The sequence below is a fragment of the Eretmochelys imbricata genome, chromosome 26, assembly GCF_965152235.1.
Source record: "Eretmochelys imbricata isolate rEreImb1 chromosome 26, rEreImb1.hap1, whole genome shotgun sequence".
Classification (NCBI taxonomy): Eukaryota; Metazoa; Chordata; order Testudines; family Cheloniidae; genus Eretmochelys; species Eretmochelys imbricata.
In genome coordinates this window covers 15,653,884-15,673,182 of record NC_135597.1, presented here as the reverse complement: position 1 = coordinate 15,673,182, position 19,299 = coordinate 15,653,884, and the positions used below count along the sequence as shown (strand labels likewise).

General features: G+C 56.9%; 1 protein-coding gene across 1 annotated transcript; it reads left to right on the top strand.

The window, feature by feature from the left end:
* The first annotated feature begins 2,414 nt into the window (after positions 1 to 2,414).
* On the top strand, positions 2,415 to 12,651 carry LOC144257713 (interleukin-36 receptor antagonist protein-like). Its single transcript, XM_077805798.1, has 5 exons — positions 2,415 to 2,475; positions 4,367 to 4,493; positions 10,531 to 10,734; positions 11,607 to 11,731; positions 12,442 to 12,651. Exons 2-5 carry the CDS (start codon positions 4,424 to 4,426, stop codon positions 12,649 to 12,651), a joined length of 609 nt encoding a protein of 202 aa, XP_077661924.1. The 5' UTR covers positions 2,415 to 2,475; positions 4,367 to 4,423.
* Positions 12,652 to 19,299: the final 6,648 nt, after the last annotated feature.

The window sequence follows — 19,299 nt, the reverse complement described above, 5'->3', positions numbered from 1 at the left end:
TCTGCTCAATTTGTCCCTGAGCCTGGGGCACTGGGTCCGTATGTGGCCTCTTTGGGCACAGTGATAGCAGCTCAGGTCACGTTGGTCCCCTCGAGCGGGTCAGATGGTCCTGATGCCAGGTATTCCCCTTGGGAGGGGGTTCTCCATATTTCCCTGCTGGGAGGTCCCATGGTGATACTCTCTCTGCATCGTGCGGGGGGGCCTGTTCTTTTGGGATTCCTCCCTGCTACCCCCTGACCGACTGTTCACAAACTCGTCGGCCAGTTGCCCTGCGTGCTGGGGGTTCTCCAGCTTTTTGTCCACCAACCACAGCCTCAGGTCGGAAGGGCACTGTTCACACAGTTGCTCCAGTACGATTAGGTCAAGCAGGTCCTCTTTAGCTTAGGCCCCAGCTGTCCACTTGCGGGCATATCCCTGCATCCGGTTGACCAGTTGTAGGTAGGTGACCTCAGGCGTTTTACGCTGACTCCAGAACCTTCTCCAGTACATCTCGGGGGTCAGCCCAAACTCACGGAGCAGGGCCTGTTTGAACAGTTCGTAGTCCCCTGCCTCTGCCCCTGTCATTCGGCTGTACACCTCCACGGCTTTGGGGTCCAGTAAGGGGGTGAGAAACTGGAGCCTGTCTGCAGGGTCAACCCTGTGCATCTTGCAGGCACTCTCAAAGGCCGTCAGGAAGCTATCTGTGTCCTCCCCCTCCTTCCGCTGGGCCAGGAAGCACTTATCAAAGCTCCTTGCAGTCTTGGGTCCCCCCGCACTCACCGCAGCTGGGGCCCCACTGCTCCTCAACCTGGCCAGCTCCAGTTCATGCTGTCTCTGGTTCTCTTCATGCTGTCTCTGGTTCTCCTTCTCCTCCTGCTCATGCTTACGTTGCCTCTCCTTCTCCTGACATTCCCTCTCCTTCTCCTCCTGTTCATGCTGACGTTGTTTCTCCTTCTCCTCCCGCTCATGCTGACGTTGCTTTTCATGATCCTCCAGCTCCCTCATTTTCATCTCCCTCTCCCATTCCAGCCGCATCCGCTCCAGGGATGGGGAGCTCCGCCGGGATCTTCCCCCAACCCCTCCCCCAGGCCTAGGTAGGAAGGGTCTCGGGATGTCCTCGGCAGCAGTCTGACCCCTCCCAGCCCGGTCAGGCCCCAGGGCCCACGCTGCGTCACCGGGCGGCTTCCCTCAGGGGCAGGGATCCGGTCCTCGAAGCGATCCCTCTCCTCCAACTGGGCAATCAGCTGTTCCTTGGTGGACCTCCCGATGCGCAGCCCCCTCTGCCTGCACAGCTCCACCAGGTCGCTCTTAAGGTGTTTAGCGTACATCTCCCTGCTGGCCAATCGCAGGCCGGGCAGCTTTCCACGGTTTCCAGGAAAACCCCCTCGTGTGCCAGTCCTTCTTGAGGTCACCACCTCTTTGCCAGGGTCAAGCTGCAGACTCCTCCACTCCTGGGACCGCTCACTGCAATCCCCCAGGGGACCCTGTTACAGCAAAAGTCCTTCTCTCTGGTCACACACTCCCAGGGGTTAACCGCCCCCTGAACCCTCTCTCTCTGAATCTTCAGCACGCCTGGTCCCCGTCAATCCCCCTTCGTTTTACTGTTCCCCAGTCACTTACTGCAGGAAGCGCCGTTCACGGGGTGCATTAGATCCCACCTCTGCCACCAGTTGTCACGGAGTGTGGGGGAGTCCAGGCCCTGCACCCCTCTTCCTGGGATTCACTGAGACTTTCAGCCAGCCAGTAAAACGAAGATTTATTGGACAACAGGGACACAGTCTCAAACAGAGCTTGTGGGTACAACCAGGACCCCTCAGTCAAGTCCTTCTGGGGGAGCAGAGAGCTTAGACCCCAGCCCTGGGGTTCCCTGCTTTCCTCCACCCAGCCCCAAACTGAAACCAACCCCCCCTCCCCCAGCAGGCTCTCTCCTCCAGCTCTTGTCCAGTTTCCCAGGCAGAGGTGTTACCTCCCCCCTTCCCCTCCTGGCTCATGTGACAGGCTCTCAGGTCTCCCACCCCCAGTGAAACTCCCCTGCCACATTCCCAGGTCAACACTCCCCCCTCCCTGCAGCGTCACAGGGTCTGCACAGCCCCCAGGACAATGGGTCCCAGATCTCAGTTGGGGTTTTGCCTGACACGACGGGGCCCTGATCTCGGTCGGGGTCTGGACAGTGCCCGGCCCGACGGGGCCCCAATCTCAGGTTTCTATCTGAGGATTCCTGCATTGGGGTTTCCAGACTGACCCAATCCCTGCCCATACGTCACTCAGTTCATGGGCTCTCCCCAGCTTTATTGTCCGGGACTGGGTGTTGCCCCTTCCTGGAAGCCACCATGTGTCAGCTGAATTTGCATGTTACATCAGCGCTGTCCTCTCCCGGCCCATTATCCCAGGTGTAACCGACACTCCCTGTGCAGCAGGGCCCCATAAGTAGCTGTGGAGCTGCCCGGCTGGTGCGACGGCCACGCTCCAGAACTCACAGGAACTTGTGGACTGCAGGTACCGCTCTCCCCCCGGGTTCCCAGTGCCACCGGCCTCCTCTGCCAGCTTGCTGCCCTAGCACCCGGTGGTCCTCTGGTTTCTCTTCTGGCTGGGATGGGGCTGATGGGGTATGGGCATATTCCCAGGGGCAACAGGGAAGGGCAGGAATCCAGTGCTTTACCAGGTGGGCACTGGGGCTGGGTTCAGCTAGGATTTACCAGCTGCTGGCTGAACAGAGAGCCCTTTGCAGCCTTCATGCCTGGGGAGTTACCTGGGTACAGGGGCCTGCCAGGGCTGGCCCAGGCCCAAGCCCAAAGCCTTCGGTGTCACCGGCAGGTCTCCCCTTGGGTTGGCACCTCAGCTGCTGTAAAGCAGCAGAGCTCCACCGACTCTCCTGGGCTCAGGCCTCCATGGTCAGAAAGAACGCCTAGGAGGACTATGACCTGCCACCATCCTGCACAGCCAGGCATTCACTCTGAAACCTAGTGATGACCGCAGGCATGTCACCATTGCAGACTAAAGTCTCTGCTGTTGCACATGTGGCCGTCCTGGGACTGTGGGCAGATCCTGGCACTATAGGCTGTGTTGGAGAAGGATGCCCCCCTCTGCCCCAGTCTGAATCCCGGCTCCCTGGTTAGAGACACACTGATGTGGCCCATCTCGAAGCCCCACTGTTGTGGCTTGGTCCCAGCCACAGGCAGGGTCAGGCCTTTGTGATAGCCAGGAATCCTGCCCATTCCAGACCGACGCCAGGTGCCCGCCTCTCCCCCCAAGGCTCAGCCATGTCTGGCACCCCAGAGTCACATGTGGGTTGGGGGACACCCCACAGGTGAGTCCCAGCCCCCAAGCTGTACATGGAGGCTGGCCACGTGTGGGATCCCTGCCTTTCCGGGCTCCATGGGGCATGGGCAGGTGGCTGTGAGCACAGCTCGTGAGCCGTGTCTGCACCCTCCACCCACGCGCCCCAGGAGAACCGGGCTGGCTGGAGCTGTAAGCTGGACGCGCCCGCACCTGGGCTTGGACTGGCCTTGGGAGCCTTCCAACGTGGGCTAACACTGAGGGATGGCACCAGCAGGCCCCACCTCCGTGCCCAGTTCACACCGCTGGTGATCAGCAGTGGCTCCATGGGCATCAATGGGCCAGATCCTCTGCTGGTGTCAATTGGTATCGATCCACTGCTGTGTGGGGAGTCCAGGGCTGGGCTAGCAGGGGCTGCGGGTCGGGAGTGAGGGGCACTGGCAGGGCTAGTGCAGGGAGCCCAGGGCATCCTGAGAGGTCAGCAGCCCAAGGCAAAATCTGGCCGTGATGCTGCTGTCTCTGGTCACCATCTCCCTTTGTTGATAGTGAAGCCACAGGAGGAGGGGAGCCAGCTGCAGACTGTGCATGTGGGGTAAGGGCTGGGGTTGGGCTGGGGTCTCCCTTTGGTGGATACACTGTGCCTGGGGTGGGGAACTCAGCGTTTTCTGCCCTGTCCCAGCCGCCATCGCCCCCAAGGAGCTCTGCCTCCCCTTCAGCTGGGGCTGAGAGTGCAATGGTGTTGACAGCCAAATAGTTTGTGGAACTCCCTGCTACTGGATGTCAGCTAAGACCCCCAGCTGCACAAGCTGCTGCCCCCTGAATCAGCCAGGTGCCCCCTGTGTGCTACAGAGTGTATCTGCCCCCCATGGCCAGCCCTTCCAGGGGCACATTGGGGTTGATGCTTTTCCCAGGAGGCTGTGATTGGGAGCGGGGGTGCAGAGAAGGGGGTGAGAATGCCCCCCTGCCAAGCTTGTGAGTCAAATGTGGGTAGGTGACTCCCTGGGGCAGGGTCCCCCGCAGCAGGATCTAGCTCTGAGACCGCTGATCTGTGCACGGGGGTGGCTACGGTGTGGGGCAACTGAGATCACTGACCTCAGTCTCTCCTCTCCAGCTGGAGAGCACTGCAGGAACACGGCTGTCCAGGCTGGGCTCAGGGGAAGGGCTGAGGATGGAGCCGGTTTCGGAGTCGGTCGTGGACCCCGACATGGAGGAGCTGTTCAGACTTTTCTTGGATGAAGGTAGCGACCCAGGGGCTAAGGGCAGCTGCGCCAGAGGGGGAGACGTGGATGCTGCTTAGCAACTGTCACGGAGTCCCCGGGCGATGCTCAGGAACTGCTCCCTACGAAGCCAGGCAGGACTCTGGGGAAGTCTCCTCTCTGTGAGCAGCCTGTCTGCAGGACACACAGCTCACCCGGCTTCTACCTTCCTGGGTCTGACCTCGGAGCATTCAGCCTCCTCTGCCCCTCTGTGCGCTTCCCACAGCGAGTCCACCTAGGCGGGGTCCTGGGGCAGCCAGAGGGTCCTGCCCCCCAACTTCACAGTCAGACGTGACTCTCAGCCAGCCAGTAAAACAGAAGGTTTATTAGACGACAGGGACATGGTCTAAACCAGAGCTTGTAGGTGCAGAGAACAGGACTCCTCAGCTGGGTCCATTTTGGGGGGCAGGGAGCCAGACAACCATGGCTGCACTTCACTCCTCGTCCCCAGCCAGCCCCAAACTGAAACTCTCTCCAGCCCCCCTTCCTCTGGGCTTTGTCCCTTTCCCGGGCCAGGAGGGCACCTGATTCCTTTGTTCTCCAACCCTTTAGCTCTCACCTTGCAGGGAGGAAGGGCCAGGCCATCAGTGGCCAGGAAACAGGGTGTCAGCCATTCTCTGTGTCCAGACCCCTGACACCCCTGCCCTCTAGGGCTCTGCAACGATCATACACCCTTATCCCACCACCTAGATACTTAAGAACTGCATAGGGGAAACTGAGGCACCCCCACACTATTCAGAGGAAACATTAAGAACAGTCCCACTTTGTCACATCTCTCCCCCCTTCGAGACCGAACTGAGCGGGGTCACTTTAGCCAGTGACCTGGGGAAGTTCGACCCCACCAACGTTTCCATGGATGTCCCAGCTTTTCTCCCATTCCTTATCATCGGCTTGCATCAGCCCCGCGCCCAGCCCTGGTTCTGAGGTGTCGGTGAACACTATAAAGACCTTGGCAAAGTCTGGGTTTACCAGATTTACTGGGTCCTGGATTAGAGCCTCCTTCAGCGCACAGAGAGCCCTCTGGCACTGCTCGGTCCAGACCAGCTCGTCTGGCTTCCCCCTCTTACACAGCTCAGTGATGGGGCAGCTGGGGAGCTCAAGTGGGGTACAAACCTCCAGTAGTATCCTACCATCCCGATAATGGCCTGGACCTGTTTCTTGGTCTGGGGAACAGGCCACTCTCTGATTGTCTCCCACCTTGGCCGGCTCTGGGCTTGGGCATCCACTCTCCACCTTTTGGCCCAGGTGCGACACCTCTGACATCCCCACCTTACACTTTTCAGCTTTTATCATCAGTTCCATCAGTTTTTACCATCAGAACGAGGAGTAATGGTCTCAAGTTGCAGTGGGGGAGGTTTAGATTGGATATTAGGAAAAACTTTTTCACTAAGAGGGTGGTGAAACACTGGAATGCGTTACCTAGGGAGGTGGTAGAATCTCCTTCCTTAGAGGTTTTTAAGGTCAGGCTTGACAAAGCCCTGGCTGGGATGATTTAACTGGGAATTGGTCCTGCTTTGAGCAGGGGGTTGGACTAGATGACCTTCAGGGGTCTCTTCCAACCCTGATATTCTATGATTCTATGATTCTATGATTCTGCCTCCTTGAGGCAGCCCAGCACCCTCTTCATCTGGGACACAGACTGTTCACGTACAGAATCAGCATGGAGACATTCCTTTCTCAACAACCTTGTCTCCCCAACAAGCTGGCCAAACACAGCCACTTGGTTATAGGACTGTTTAACTTTCTTAACAGCTTTCACTCCATCTGAGACCTTCTCAAAGCTATCCACACTGGATCTTTCAACAGGACAGTCAGTGGATCCATTTACAACAGAAAATTTATGGCTGTTAGGAACTGAAACTTTCTTGATTAAATCACTTTCACACCCTTCAGTTGCACTTTCCTGAGCAACAACAGACTCTTTCTGGGTCTCCCTTACATCCAGAATTACCTCTGGCCCATCAGGCGGATTCTTACACAATCCCCTCTCAGGCAAACTTACAGACTTCCTAGATAAAAGGTTAGAAGCATTCTCCTTCCGTTTGCCACACACAAGTTCAGGAATCTTTTCCTTCTTGCTACAGGTTTCCACACCCTCAGTAGGTAACACAATCACATCACCTTCATGCTCTCCTTGTGCCCTGGCTAGGATCTCACCCTGATTAAACAGAGTTGCTACATCCTTTCTCAACAACACACTAGCAACAGGCAAAATACAAGCACCAGAATTGTCTGGTCTTTGGGATTTTGCATAGACACTAACTGGATGTGACCTAGTTACAGGGCCATTCTCCGCGGCAGACACAAACTTAGGACCCTTCCCTTCCTGGGCTTTAGCTGAATCCAGAACCAGCTCTGAGACAACTGCACGACCCTCAACCATCACAGGCTGAAAGGCCCCTTCTGTCTGCTCCACAGACAAAGAGGAGCTGGACACACTTTCTCCTTCCCCAGACACCCAGCTTGGGATCTCATTCCCCTGGTCCCAGCACACAGGGCTGGTCACAGACAACTGCTTGGAGATCAGGGTGGCTCCCTCCATAGGCAAGTCAATACCCCTGACAGACACACGCACGTTTCCTTCACTGTCCCAATTCTCCACCCAGCTAACAGGTAAGGTCCAGGGACACTCGTCTTCCACTCTCCTCGCCTTCCTGACTAGACAAAGCCATCAGCTCACAAGGCTGCCTAGGCTCATCCAAACTTTCCTTACCAGGCACCTTGCCACTCCCAACAGATCCCCTGCTGCTCTTCTCACTACCCTGAGCTACTTCCAGCAAATCGCAGTTACCCTTCTCAGGTTCCCTTTGACAAGCTGTGCTCTCAAAGCTCTGTTTTCCTTCCCTTACCAACCTCTGCTTCCACAAGGGACTAGATGTTCAAATCACTGAGAGACGACAAGTCCTATCCTAAGTGTCTAGAGATGAGACTAGACCTGCCATCCCCTGCATTCTCGAGAGATTAACTACCCAGCTGTTCTGCTCTGCAGACTCAGCTCCCCAGTCTTCCCTCTCACTGGCTGGGCCTGGGGTCACAGCCCCGCTGAGCCCTGTCCCCGGTAGCTCCATCCTTGTCATGGACTCACTTCCCAGCAGCGCCTCTGGACCAGGCAAACCTGGTTGGCAGCCGACTTGCCCTGTTTGTGGATCCCCCCACTCAGCTGGGGTCTCAGCTCCCACTGTGCTCAGCACTGCCCTTGCTTCCCAGTGTGGGCAGGCAGCGAGCTCCCTGCTTTCCTCACTGCATCAGAGCCAGCGTGAGCCCCCTCTCTGGTGTGCAAGGGGGCGGGGAGCATCTCTCTGTCCCACCCAGCCCCAGGGGTCTGGTTACAGGCAGGCAGGTATCCTGAGCTTAGCCTCTCCTCCCCCCTGCCAGCCAGGTCATTTGCATTTTCACTGACAATTTCCATCTTAGTCAATTGGTTCCCTGGATTCAAATTCAAATCCTCGGCCGTTACAGGAGCAGGGACTGGATCTGGTCCCAAAGAGACACAGTCATCCCACAACAGGACCTCACAGCTGATATCCTGGAGAACCCCAACTACCAGCCAGCCCCACCCCTCCTGGGTCTGCACAGGGATCTGGGCCATAGGCAGGGCGAGGGGCTTCATCCCTGGGACCTTCACCCAGGTCACACAGCCCCTCAGCATTTAAGGCTGCACCACCAGGGGCCTGACAACAGTTCTCTCTGTCCCAGGGTCTCGCCACCCCAGGAATGTCTCCCCATTGACCATCACCTTCCGCTCCCACTGGGGGTCCGAGGGGCCTGAGCCCAGGAGACTCCACACAGACATATAGTCTACGGCCTTGGGACCCAGCAAGGAAGCTAGACACCGGGGCTTTTCTGCAGGGTCCCCCTGGTTCAAATCACCAGCCTGCTCAAAGGCAGTGAGGTGGCATCTACATCCCCCACTCCTTAACCAGGGGCAGCAATTTAGTCTCTAGGTTCCCCGCAGAGCTGGCCCCTCGGGGTCTATTCCCACTCACCCCTGGGGGGTCCCCTAGGCCTCTCCGCTCCCCCACCGCCAGTTCATGCTGCTGCTGCTTCTGCAGCTCTTTCTCGGGCTCTCGCTGTCTCTCACAGTCCTCTTGCTCTCTCGGACTCAGCTCCAATCCCGTCCGTCTCTGATCCCCCGATGGGGAACCCGATCGTGAAGACCCCCGTCTGGTCAGGGACAGGAGTCTTGGGGATGCCTGGCTCCCACTCCAGCTGCTCCCAGATCCTGCTATAGCCCCATTTGGGTAAGAATCTCCTGGTCATCCTCCTCCAGCTGCACGATGAACTGTGCTTTGGTGAACTTTCCAATGCTCAACCCTCTCTTTCTGCACCGGGTTACAATGTCCTTCTTAAGGATACGGTGACAGGATCACTCCACTGTTCCCAAGTTGTTGTGGACTCACAGGCCTGTGTGCTCTCGGCTCCCCATGGTTTCCAGGCCCCTATGTGCCAGCCCTTCTCGAGGTCACCTCCTCTTTGCCAGGGTCGAGCTGCAGACTCCTCCGCCCCTTGGACTGCTCGCTGCAATCCCCAGGGGAACCCTGTTACTGCAAAAGTCCTTCTCTCTCCCAGAGCCAAGCTGCAGGCTCCTCCGCCCCCGAGAATGCTCACCGCAGTTCCCAGGGGGACCCCATTACTGCACAGTCCTTCTCGCTGGTCACAAACTCCCAGGGGTTAACCGCCCCCCAAAACCGCTCCTCTCTGAGCCTTCAGCACGCCTGGTCCTTGTCAATCCCCCTTCGTTTTACTGCTCCCCAGTCAGTTACTGCAGGAAGCGCCATCCACAGGGTGCAGTACATCCCACCGCTGCCACCAGTTGTCATGGAGTCCTCAGGCGATGCTCGGGTACTGCTCCCTACGAAGTCAGGCAGGACTCTGGTGAAGTCTCCTCTCTGATAGCAGCCCATCTCCAGGGCAAGAAGCTCACACAGCTTCCACCTTCCTGGGTCTGACCTTGGAGCATTCAGCATCCTCTGCCCCTCCGTGCGCTTCCCACAGCCAGTCCGCCCAGGCGGGGTCCTGGGGAAGCCAGAGGGTCCTGCCCCCCAACTTCACAGTCAGATGTGACTCTCAGCCAGCCAGTAAAACAGAGGTTTATTAGATGACAGGAACATGGTCTAACACAGAGCTTGTAGGTGCAGAGAACAGGACTCCTCAGCTGGGTCCATTTTGGGGGCAGTGAGCCAGACAACCCCATCTGCACTTCACTCCTCGTCCCCAGCCGGCCCCAAACTGAAACTCCCTCCAGCCCCTCCTCCTCTGGGCTTTGTCCCTTTCCTGGGCCAGGAGGTCACCTGATCCCTTTGTTTTCCAACCCCTTTAGCTCTCACCTTGCAGGGGGGAAGGGCCCAGGCCATCAGTTGTCAGGAAACAGGGTGTCGGCCATTCTCTGTGTCCAGACCCCTGCACACACCTGCCCTTTAGGGCTCTGCAACGATCATACACCCTTATCCCACCACCTAGATACTTAAGAACTGCCTAGGGGAAACTGAGGCACCCCCACAATATTCAGAGAAAACATTAAGAACAGTCCCACTTCGTCACAGCAACTTGTCTACAGTGCCCCATGCCCCCCATGCCCACAGGGTCCATCACAGCCCAGGCCCCATCCGGTGAGGCAGAGGCTGGGGTCCCTACAGGCCCCTGGTGGGAAAATGACCTGAGAGACCAGCAGTTGGAGGTCCAGGGGGGTGTCTGGTATTAGCAACTGTGTAGCCACAGCTAGAGAAGCTGGCTGAGATCAGGGTGCTGCCCAGACCCCGTCCGAGATCAGGGCCCTGTCGTGCTGGGTGCTGCCCAGACCTGACCAAGATCAGGGCCCTGTCGTGCTGGGGACCCCGGTGGCAGGGGGATGGGGACCCCAACCATGGGAGTGCAGGGGCAGGGAGGGGGACTCCAGCGACGGAGGTGCGAGGCAGGGAGGGGGATCCGCAGGCAGGGGGATCCCAGTGGCAGGTTTAGGGAGGCTGGGGGGGGTCACACAGCAGCACCTGGGTAATGGACTTGTTGGTTTGTTTCCCAGCTGCCAAGGGCGAGGGCGGGGATGGGATGTCCAGCACAGAGAGTACGAATTTACCCGCTCCTGGCTTCCGGCCCACCCCTGGCTTCCGGCCGTCCAAACAGCCGCTCCACTACTGGATCCGCGACACCAGCCAGAAGGCCTTCTACCTGCGGGACAACAGGCTGGTGGCCGCGAACCTGCAGGGTGAAAATGCCAGCCAGGAAGGTTGGTTGCCCCCAGGGTACCTGCTGGGGGTTCACAGTTAGTGACTTCACGCCACCCCCTTCCCAAAGTCCCCTCCGCACCTGGCTCCGGCCTCCTTGGTCCATTTGGCTCCCGGGCGCTGGGAGACGCCAGGCAGGGCTCTGTCCCCACACAAGGCTCCTGGTAGTTTGCAGCCAGCAATGCCCACCCCAAGGAGCTGAGATAGCAGCAGAGCCAGGTGCCCCCTACCCCACTCGCTTTGCTGGTCTCCCAGTCTCTTTCCAGTGGCTGGCACGTTGCACACTAATGGAACAGCTGCTCAGGGGAACCCTTTGCAACAAGCGTTATTGGTCCTACAACCCCAGGAAGGGCGGAGCATGGTCCTGAGCCCCCACCCAGACCCTCCACTGTTCCTAGGGCCAGTGGGAAATCAGGTCCCAGCCTGGGGAAATTCCCACCTTTCGAATTTCGTTTCCATCCCGAGTTGTGGTGAACAGTCCAAATCTTGCCCAGCGGGGAGGGGCAGGTTGGGAACGGGGGGAAGTTTGGTGTCACTTTGCCCGGAGGGATTGAACCGCGACTGCCCTAGCTGCTGTAGGGCCTCGTGGGGGCTGTAGTTCACTCGCCTCATTCTCCTCTTCTCCTCTCTGGGCCAAGCTCTCCAGTTGGACTACAGCTCCCAGGATGCACTGCCATGCAAGACCCATGATTCTACCACGGTGCATCCTGGGAGATGTAGTCCAGCCACGGAGCCTAGCCCCTGGAGGACAATGGGGCCACAAGGCAGTGAGGGGGGACCAGGAGCAACCCATGCTGGGAGGTCAGTGACCTGGCCTGCAGGAGGCCCTGGCCGTGCTTTGATCACATTTCCCCCTCCTGATCTCCCTCTGCAGAGAAGGTCAGTGTGGTCCCCAACAGGGGGCTGGAGCGCAAGAGGTGTCCCCTGATCCTGGGCATCAAAGGCGGCAGGCAGGGCCTGTCGTGTGGAACAGCCAAGCAGCCCCGGCTGCAGCTGGAGGTGAGTGCCATGCCAGGGACCCCCTGCCGGCCCCTCCCTGAGTCTCTGCTGCAGGGTTCTCAAAGCCCTGCTCAGAGCCAGGGCTGGACCAGGGCGTAGGCCCTACCAGCCAGCATCTGGAGCCCACCTCCTGGGGTCACGGGAGTGCCCCACACTCTCAGCATTCATCACAGAAAAGTTTCAGAGTAGCAGCCGTGTTAGTCTGTATTCACAAAAAGAAAAGGAGTACTTGTGGCTCCTTAGAGACTAACCAATTTATTTGAGCATAAGCTTTCATGAGCTACAGCTCACTTCATCGGATGCATTCATGAATGCATCCGATGAAGTGGGCTGTAGCTCACGAAAGCTTATGCTCAAATAAATTTGTTAGTCTCTCAGGTGCCACAAGTCCTCCTGTTCTTATCACAGAAAAGGTTCATCTCCAGCCATCCTGGCTGTGCAGAATGGAACTGAAGCAGAGCCAATGCCTGAGTTTGCAGAGAGCCTGAGCCCACAGGTCAGAGAGGAGGGAACAGCCCTGGCCTCTCAATGGGCCTGGCTGGGTTTTGGCCAGTAGGCCCCAATCCCCCTCCCTAGTCAATACAAATAGTCACCCCTGGGGCCCAGCTCAGCCTCCCAGCCCCACACTCATCCCGGCGCCGAGGGCGTTGTGTCCGGCTGTCCCACGGCATCGCTCGTTCTAACCTCTTCCCCGCGCCCTCCCCCCGCAGGACGTGCACCTCACCGAGCTCTTCGACAAGTATGAGGAGGCCAAGCGCTTCACCTTCTTCAAGACCTACAACGGCAGCACGCACCGCTTCGAGGCGGCTGCCTACCCAGGCTGGTTCCTCTGCACCTCAGCCCAGGCCAACGAGCCCATCGGCCTCACCGCCCGCCTGGGGGAAGCTGCTATCACCGACTTCTATTTCAAGCGCAAATAGGCCCCGGGTGGGGGCCGGGCAGCAGGAGCCAGAAACCAGCCCTACCCTTGGGGCACGGTGCTGCTTCAGCCCTGCCCTCTCGGTGGCTAGCCGTGGGGGGGGGTTTAGAGCTACCCACCCCCAATGGGAACCCCAGGAGGACATGGCAGCCTCAGTTTCCCTGTCTTCCCTGGGCCTGTCAGCTCTTTGACTGGCCGGTGCCTGAGCCCCTGGCGTAGCACTGACCAGTACATGCGACGGGGCTCAGTTTGTCTCCCGGCCCCAGCGCCTTCCCGGGGTTGAAGTCTTAGCTGGCATGGGAAGCAAGCGACTGATTTGTACCGGATCCACTTCTCAGGGCGCACAGGCCTGGCCCAGCTTTGCTCCCGGTCCCGTTAGAGGGGCTGACGGAGTACTGCTGATGGGAAGAGATCTTGGATTCTAGCCTGAGGCCTGTGTACCTGGCCCGGCCAGTGGGGGTCTATGCACCCAGCCAGCAGAGAACCAGGGTCACTTGTAGCTGGAAGGACCTTTGGGGGTCATCTGCTTCAGCTGCTGCCCTGAGGCAGGATCGAGTCTGACGGGTTTCTCCAGCCTGCTCTTAACCCTCTGGTGCTGGGGGTCCCACAGCCTGTAACCACTGGGGACCTGCTCCGGCACTGGGCCAGCTGCGGTGCTAGGAACTGTCACTCTTGTGTGGCTGATTTTGGATGCAGCTGCCCCCTGGGGTTACCCTTGCTAACCCCCTGCCCCCCCCCCCAAAAAAGCTAGGGCCAGAAGAGGCTGGCGTGTGGGTCCTTGGGGGCCATATTCGAGGCACAAGAGGCTAAGTGGCAGGGCCTGGAGGAGTTGGAGCATATGGGGTTCATTTCGGTCTCTCGCTTCATACCAGCCCCCAACCCCCATCTGTGGGTCTGGCTTTCCCCTCTCTTTGTACAGGCTGTTTTGAGAAATAAAACGGCTCGAAATGCCCAGGGAATCGCTGCCAAACACACGAGTGCCAGGCGGGGCAGGGGGAGGGGGGGCGGAATTCGGCTGAGTGTGTGGCCGACATTTGAAAATGGGGGATGGGGGTGAACCAATGGGCAGTGGGCTGGAGGAGGGAAATCCAGGGTCAGTGGCTGGTCAGGCAGGGGGTGGCTGGGGGGTAACTGGATGGGGGGACCCCAGGAACCGAAGGGGGCCGGGGATGCAGGAGGTAACAGTGGGGGGCAGTGTAAGTGGGACTGGGGATCCATGGGGGAGGGCCGGATCCCCCAGCTCCATATACACAGCTGTACGAACCAGGCTCCCTGGCTGTCTCCAGGACTCTCTCCAGGTCTCTGGGCAGAGAGAAGGGGCAGGAGGGTGCTCCTGGCGGCAAGGCAGGTGTCCCGGACTCCCGGGCCCCGTGCTCTCTCAGCTCCATATGGCCCGTCAGTCTGACAGCCCTCCCCGGGGGTTCACTCTCGGGGATTAAACCCCACTTCCTGGCCCGCACCTCTCTGAGCCATCAGCACACCTGGCTCTGCCGTGGGCCCCCGGGGCCGCCACACCCAGGGGAGCAATGCCCCCCGATCTCTAGCCTGCCGTGACAGGTGGGTTCATTGTATGTCTGAACACAGCACAGGCTGGCCTCAGGGGCCTCAGGGGCCTGGCCAGTCTTAGCCCCGTCCATGTGTCCCCATTCCCATGGCCTCCCGCTGCTCTTTGTCCCCAGTCCAGCAGCCCCCTCCTCCGCCCTTTGTCTTTGTTCCTGGGCAAAGAGATCATCTGGGCCCTCTCTCTTCCCTCCTTACACCCCTGGCCTGGTGCCCCATGCCCAGACACCCCCCTGCAGCTGTCCCTCCCCATCATGCACTGGCTGGGCAGACAGCAGTGCTGAGTCACCAGGAGGCACCAGGGCTCTGTGTGCCCAGGCAGGGCCGCCCAGGGGATTCAGGGGGCCTGGGGTCTTCGGCGGTGGGGATCCTTCCACTCCGGGTCTTCGGGGCACTTCGCTGGAGACATGGAGTGGAAGAAGCAGTGGTGGGTCCTTCACTCCGGGTGTGTTCAGCGGCACTGAAGGACCTGCCACCGCCGAAGTGCCACCGAAAACTCTCATGGGGGCCCCAGCGGGGCCCAGAGCCTGGGGAAAATTGCCCCCTTGCCCCTGCGATCGGCAGGCCACAGGGATGGCGCCGGGAGCCTGCCTGGGAGCAGGGCTCAGGGGGCCAGTTTCTGTCCCAGGCTCTGGGGCCAGACCAATGGGCCAGACTGTGGCCCTGGCTGGAGGTGCTGCCTGTGTCCCTTTGCCCCAGGCTGTGTCTCCCCCAGCTTTGATTTCCTGAACACTAAGACGTGGGCTTCCCTCGGCCAGGGTCTGGGTCTCCAGCTCTTCAGGTCAATGAGCATCCGCCCCACTGAGCGGTGCCCTCCCAGGCTGCCTCCCAAAAACGCCATTGGCCTTCTTGGCAACAAGGGCACACTGTTGACTCCTATCCAGCTTCTCATCCCCTATAACCCCTAGGTCCTTTGCTGCCGAGCCATTCGGTCCCTAGTCTGTAGCAGTGCATGGGATTCTTCCATCCTAAGTGCAGGACTCTGCACTTGTCCTTGTTGAACCTCATCAGATTTCTTTTGGCCCAATCCTCCAATTTGTCTAGGTCCCTCTGTATCCTGTCCCTACCCTCCAGCGTATCTACCTCTCCTCCCAGTTTAGTGTCATCTGCAAACTTGCTGAGGGTGCAATCCACGCCGTCCTCCAGATCATTTATGAAGATATTGAACAAAACCGGCTCCAAGACCGACCCTTGGGGCACTCCGCTAGATACCGGCTGCCAACTAGACATGGAGCCATTGATCACTACCTGTTCAGCCCGACAATCTAGCCAACTTTCTACCCACCTTGTAGTGCATCCATCCAGCCCATACTTCTTTAACTTCCTGGCAAGAATACTGTGGGAAACCGTGTCACAAGCTTTGCTAAAGTCAAGGAACAACACATCCATCACTTTCCCTTCATCCACAGAGCCAGTTATCTCGTCATAGAAGGCAATTAGATTAGTTAGGCATGACTTGCCCTTGGTGAATCCATGCTGACTGTTCCTGATCACTTTCCTCTCCTCTAAGTGCTTCAGAATTGATTCCTTGAGGACCTGCTCCATGATTTTTCCAGGGACTGAGGTGAGGCTGACCGGCCTGTAGTTCCCAGGATCCTCCTTCTTCCCTTTTTTAAAGATGGGCACTTCATAAGCCTTTTTCCAGTCATCCGGGACTTCCCCCGATCGCCATGAGTTTTCAAAGATAATGGCCAATGGCTCTGCAATCACAGCCGCCAACTCCTTTAGCACTCTCGTATGCAACGCATCCGGCCCCATGGACTTGTGCACGTCCAGCTTTTCTAAATAGTTCTGAACCACTTCTTCCTTCACAGAGGGCTGGTCACCTCCTCCCCATGCTGTGCTGCCCAGTGCAGCAGTCTGGGAGCTGACCTTGTTTGTGAAGACAGAGGCAAAAAAAGCATTGAGTACATTAGCTTTTTCCACATCCTCTCTCACTAGGTTGCCTCCCTCATTCAGTAAGGGGCCCACACTTTCCTTGACTTTCTTCTTGTTGCCAACATACCTGAAGAAACCCTTCTTGTTACTCTTAACATCCCTTGCTAACTGCAACTCCAATTGTGATTTGGCCTTCCTGATTTCACTCCTGCATGCCTGAGCAATATTTTTATACTCATCCCTGGTCATCTGTCCAATCTTCCACTTCTTGTAAGCTTCTTTTTTGTGTTTAAGATCAGCAAGGATTTCACTGTTAAGCAAGCTGGTCGTCTGCCATATTTACTATTCTTTCTACACATCGGGATGGTTTGTCCCTGTAACCTCAATAAGGATTCTTTAAAATACAGCCAGCTCTCCTGGACTCCTTTCCCCCTCATGTTGTTCTCCCAGGGGAACTTGCCCATGAGCTCCCTGAGGGAGTCAAAGTCTGCTTTTCTGAAGTCCAGGGTCCGTATTCTGCTGCTTTCCTTTCTTCCTTGTGTCAGGATCCTGAACTTGATCATCTCATGGTCACTGCCTCCCAGGTTCCCATCCACTTTTGCTTCCCCTACTAATTCTTCCCAGTTTGTGAGCAGCAGGTCAAGAAGAGCTCTGCCCCTAGTTGGTTCCTCCAATACTTGCACCAGGAAATTGTCCCCTACACTTTCCAAAAACTTCCTGGATTGTCTGTGTACCACTGTATTGCTCTCCCAGCAGATATCAGGGTGGTTGAAGTCTCCCATGAGAACCAGGGCATGCGATCTAGTAACTTCTGCGAGTTGCCGGAAGAAAGCCTCGTCCACCTCATCCCCCTGGTCCGGTGGTCTATAGCAGACTCCCACCACGACATCACACTTGTTGCTCAGGCTTCTAAACTTAATCCAGAGACACTCAGGTTTTTATGCAGTTTCATACTGGAGCTCTGAGCAGTCATACTGCTCCCTTACATACAGTGCAACTCCCCCACTTTTTCTGTCCTGCCTGTCCTTCCTGAACAGCTTATATCCATCCATGACAGTACTCCAGTCATGTGAGTCATCCCACCATGTCTCTGTTATTCCAATCACATCATAATTCCTTGACTTGACCTTGACCTTGACCATCACCATCATAATTCCTTGACCTTGGCTTGGCCCGTTGCTTTAATGGCCTGCTGGGGTCAGCTTACCACTTCTTTGGGCCTCCGCATGGCATGGCCAGGAGACCTTCCCCACAGGCCCTGCCTGTGGCTCCGGACTTGGCATCCTTGGCACTCTGCAGAGAGCTGGGGGTCTCCAGGCAACCCTCGCACCAATCTGTAGGGAGGGGATCCCTCAAGGGCAGCAAGCTCCTTCCCTACCCTGGGCGCACGAGCCTGTGATAGCTGTGGGACACTCTGCTTCTGTAACCTTAGCAGCTCTGTGGGGCAGGACCAGCTCTCTCTTCTGCTTTGGACCGCACCTGGCACAATGCCTGGGCTATGGCTCGTGCTCTCATGTGCCGTGGTGACACAATGCTATATCACAGCTGTCGGGCAGGCTCCTCACCATCCTGCAAAGGGCCCCCTGGTCGCAGCCCAAGGTGGAGCTGCACAAGGCAGGCATGTGCCCAAGGTTGGAGATGCCCAGCCAGCAGGCCCCTGGAGCTGATGCTGTGTCATTTGCTCTGGTGCTCCGTGAGCGGCTTTGCTTCCCAAAGCCCAGGGCTCAGCTCTCCCTTGTGCTGCTGCTAGGCTGGGGGATCCATCTAGGCTGGATATTAGGAAACAATGTTTCACTAGGAGGGTGGTGAAGCACTGGAATGGGTTACCTAGGGAGGTGGTAGAATCTCCTTCCTTAGAGGTTTTTAAGGCCTGGCTTGACAAAGCCCTGGCTGGGATGATTTAGTTGGCGTTGTGATGTTACACTCCAGGTTCTTTATGGCAATATGTTTATGAGATGGATATGACAGAACTGAGATGTACTTTATGCAAGATGGCTTCTGTGAGGTATCATTGGAAAGGTTCTGATTTATTGAATGTGATTATCCAATGTGTATGCATGTATCGTTTCTGTATCTGACCATGCCTCTGTATTTCAAATGTGCTACATTGGAAGAGGCCAAACAATGTTAATGGCTTACTGGGGAAATGCACACAAGCATAAGGATTACCTCAGGAACAGCAAACACTAGAAACCTCTCAGAGATAGACCTGCACAATGGGAACTGTTTGACCCAGGTCAGAACAAAAAAGCTTTCCAGCAAGTTGTGGGGAAGATATAAGAGAGGGACAATGACAACATGAGGTGGCCTCACTCTCCCTACAACAAAACACCGGAAAACAGCTGAGAAACAAAGACTGAACTATGAGAAGTGCTGGTCCCAGACTAAGATCTTTAGCCTGTGTATGAAAACCTGGGAAAGCCAAGGCAGCTTGTGCCTTAAGACTCTGCCAGCCTGTTTATCACTCAGGGTGAGAATTTGCTAATTTGTATCCTGCCTATTGAGTGTGTCAAGCTCCGTTTGCATGTTTTGTTTCATTTTTTTAGTAATCTGCTTTGTTCTGTTTGCTCTCCCTTTAACCACTTAACATCTACCTTTTGCAGTTAATAAATGTATTTTGTTTATTATTAAACCCAGTTTATGTCATTTCTAACAGGGGAGGGCAAGAAGTCATGCACATCTCTCTTAGAATCATAGAATATCAGGGTTGGAAGGGACCTCAGGAGGTCATCTAGTCCAACCCCCTGCTCAAAGCAGGACCGATCCCCAATTAAATCATCCCAGCCAGGGCTTTGTCAATCCTGACCTTAAAAACTTCTAGGGAAGGAGATTCCACCACCTCCCTAGGTAACTCATTCCAGTGTTTCACCACCCTCCTAATGAAAAAGGTTTTCCTAATATCCAACCTAAATCTCCCCCACTGCAACTTGAGACCATTACTCCTTGTTCTGTCATCTGCTACCACTGAGAACAGTCTAGAGCCATCCTCTTTGGAACCCCCTTTCAGGTAGTTGAAAGCAGCTATCGAATCCCCCCTCATTCTTCTCTTCTGAAGACTAAACATCCCCAGTTCCCCCAGCCTCTCCTCATAAGTCATGTGTTCCAGTCCCCTAATCATTTTTGTTGCCTTCCGCTGGACTCTTTCCAATTTTTCCACATCCTTATTGTAGTGTGGGGCCCAAAACTGGACACAGTACTCCAGATGAGGCCT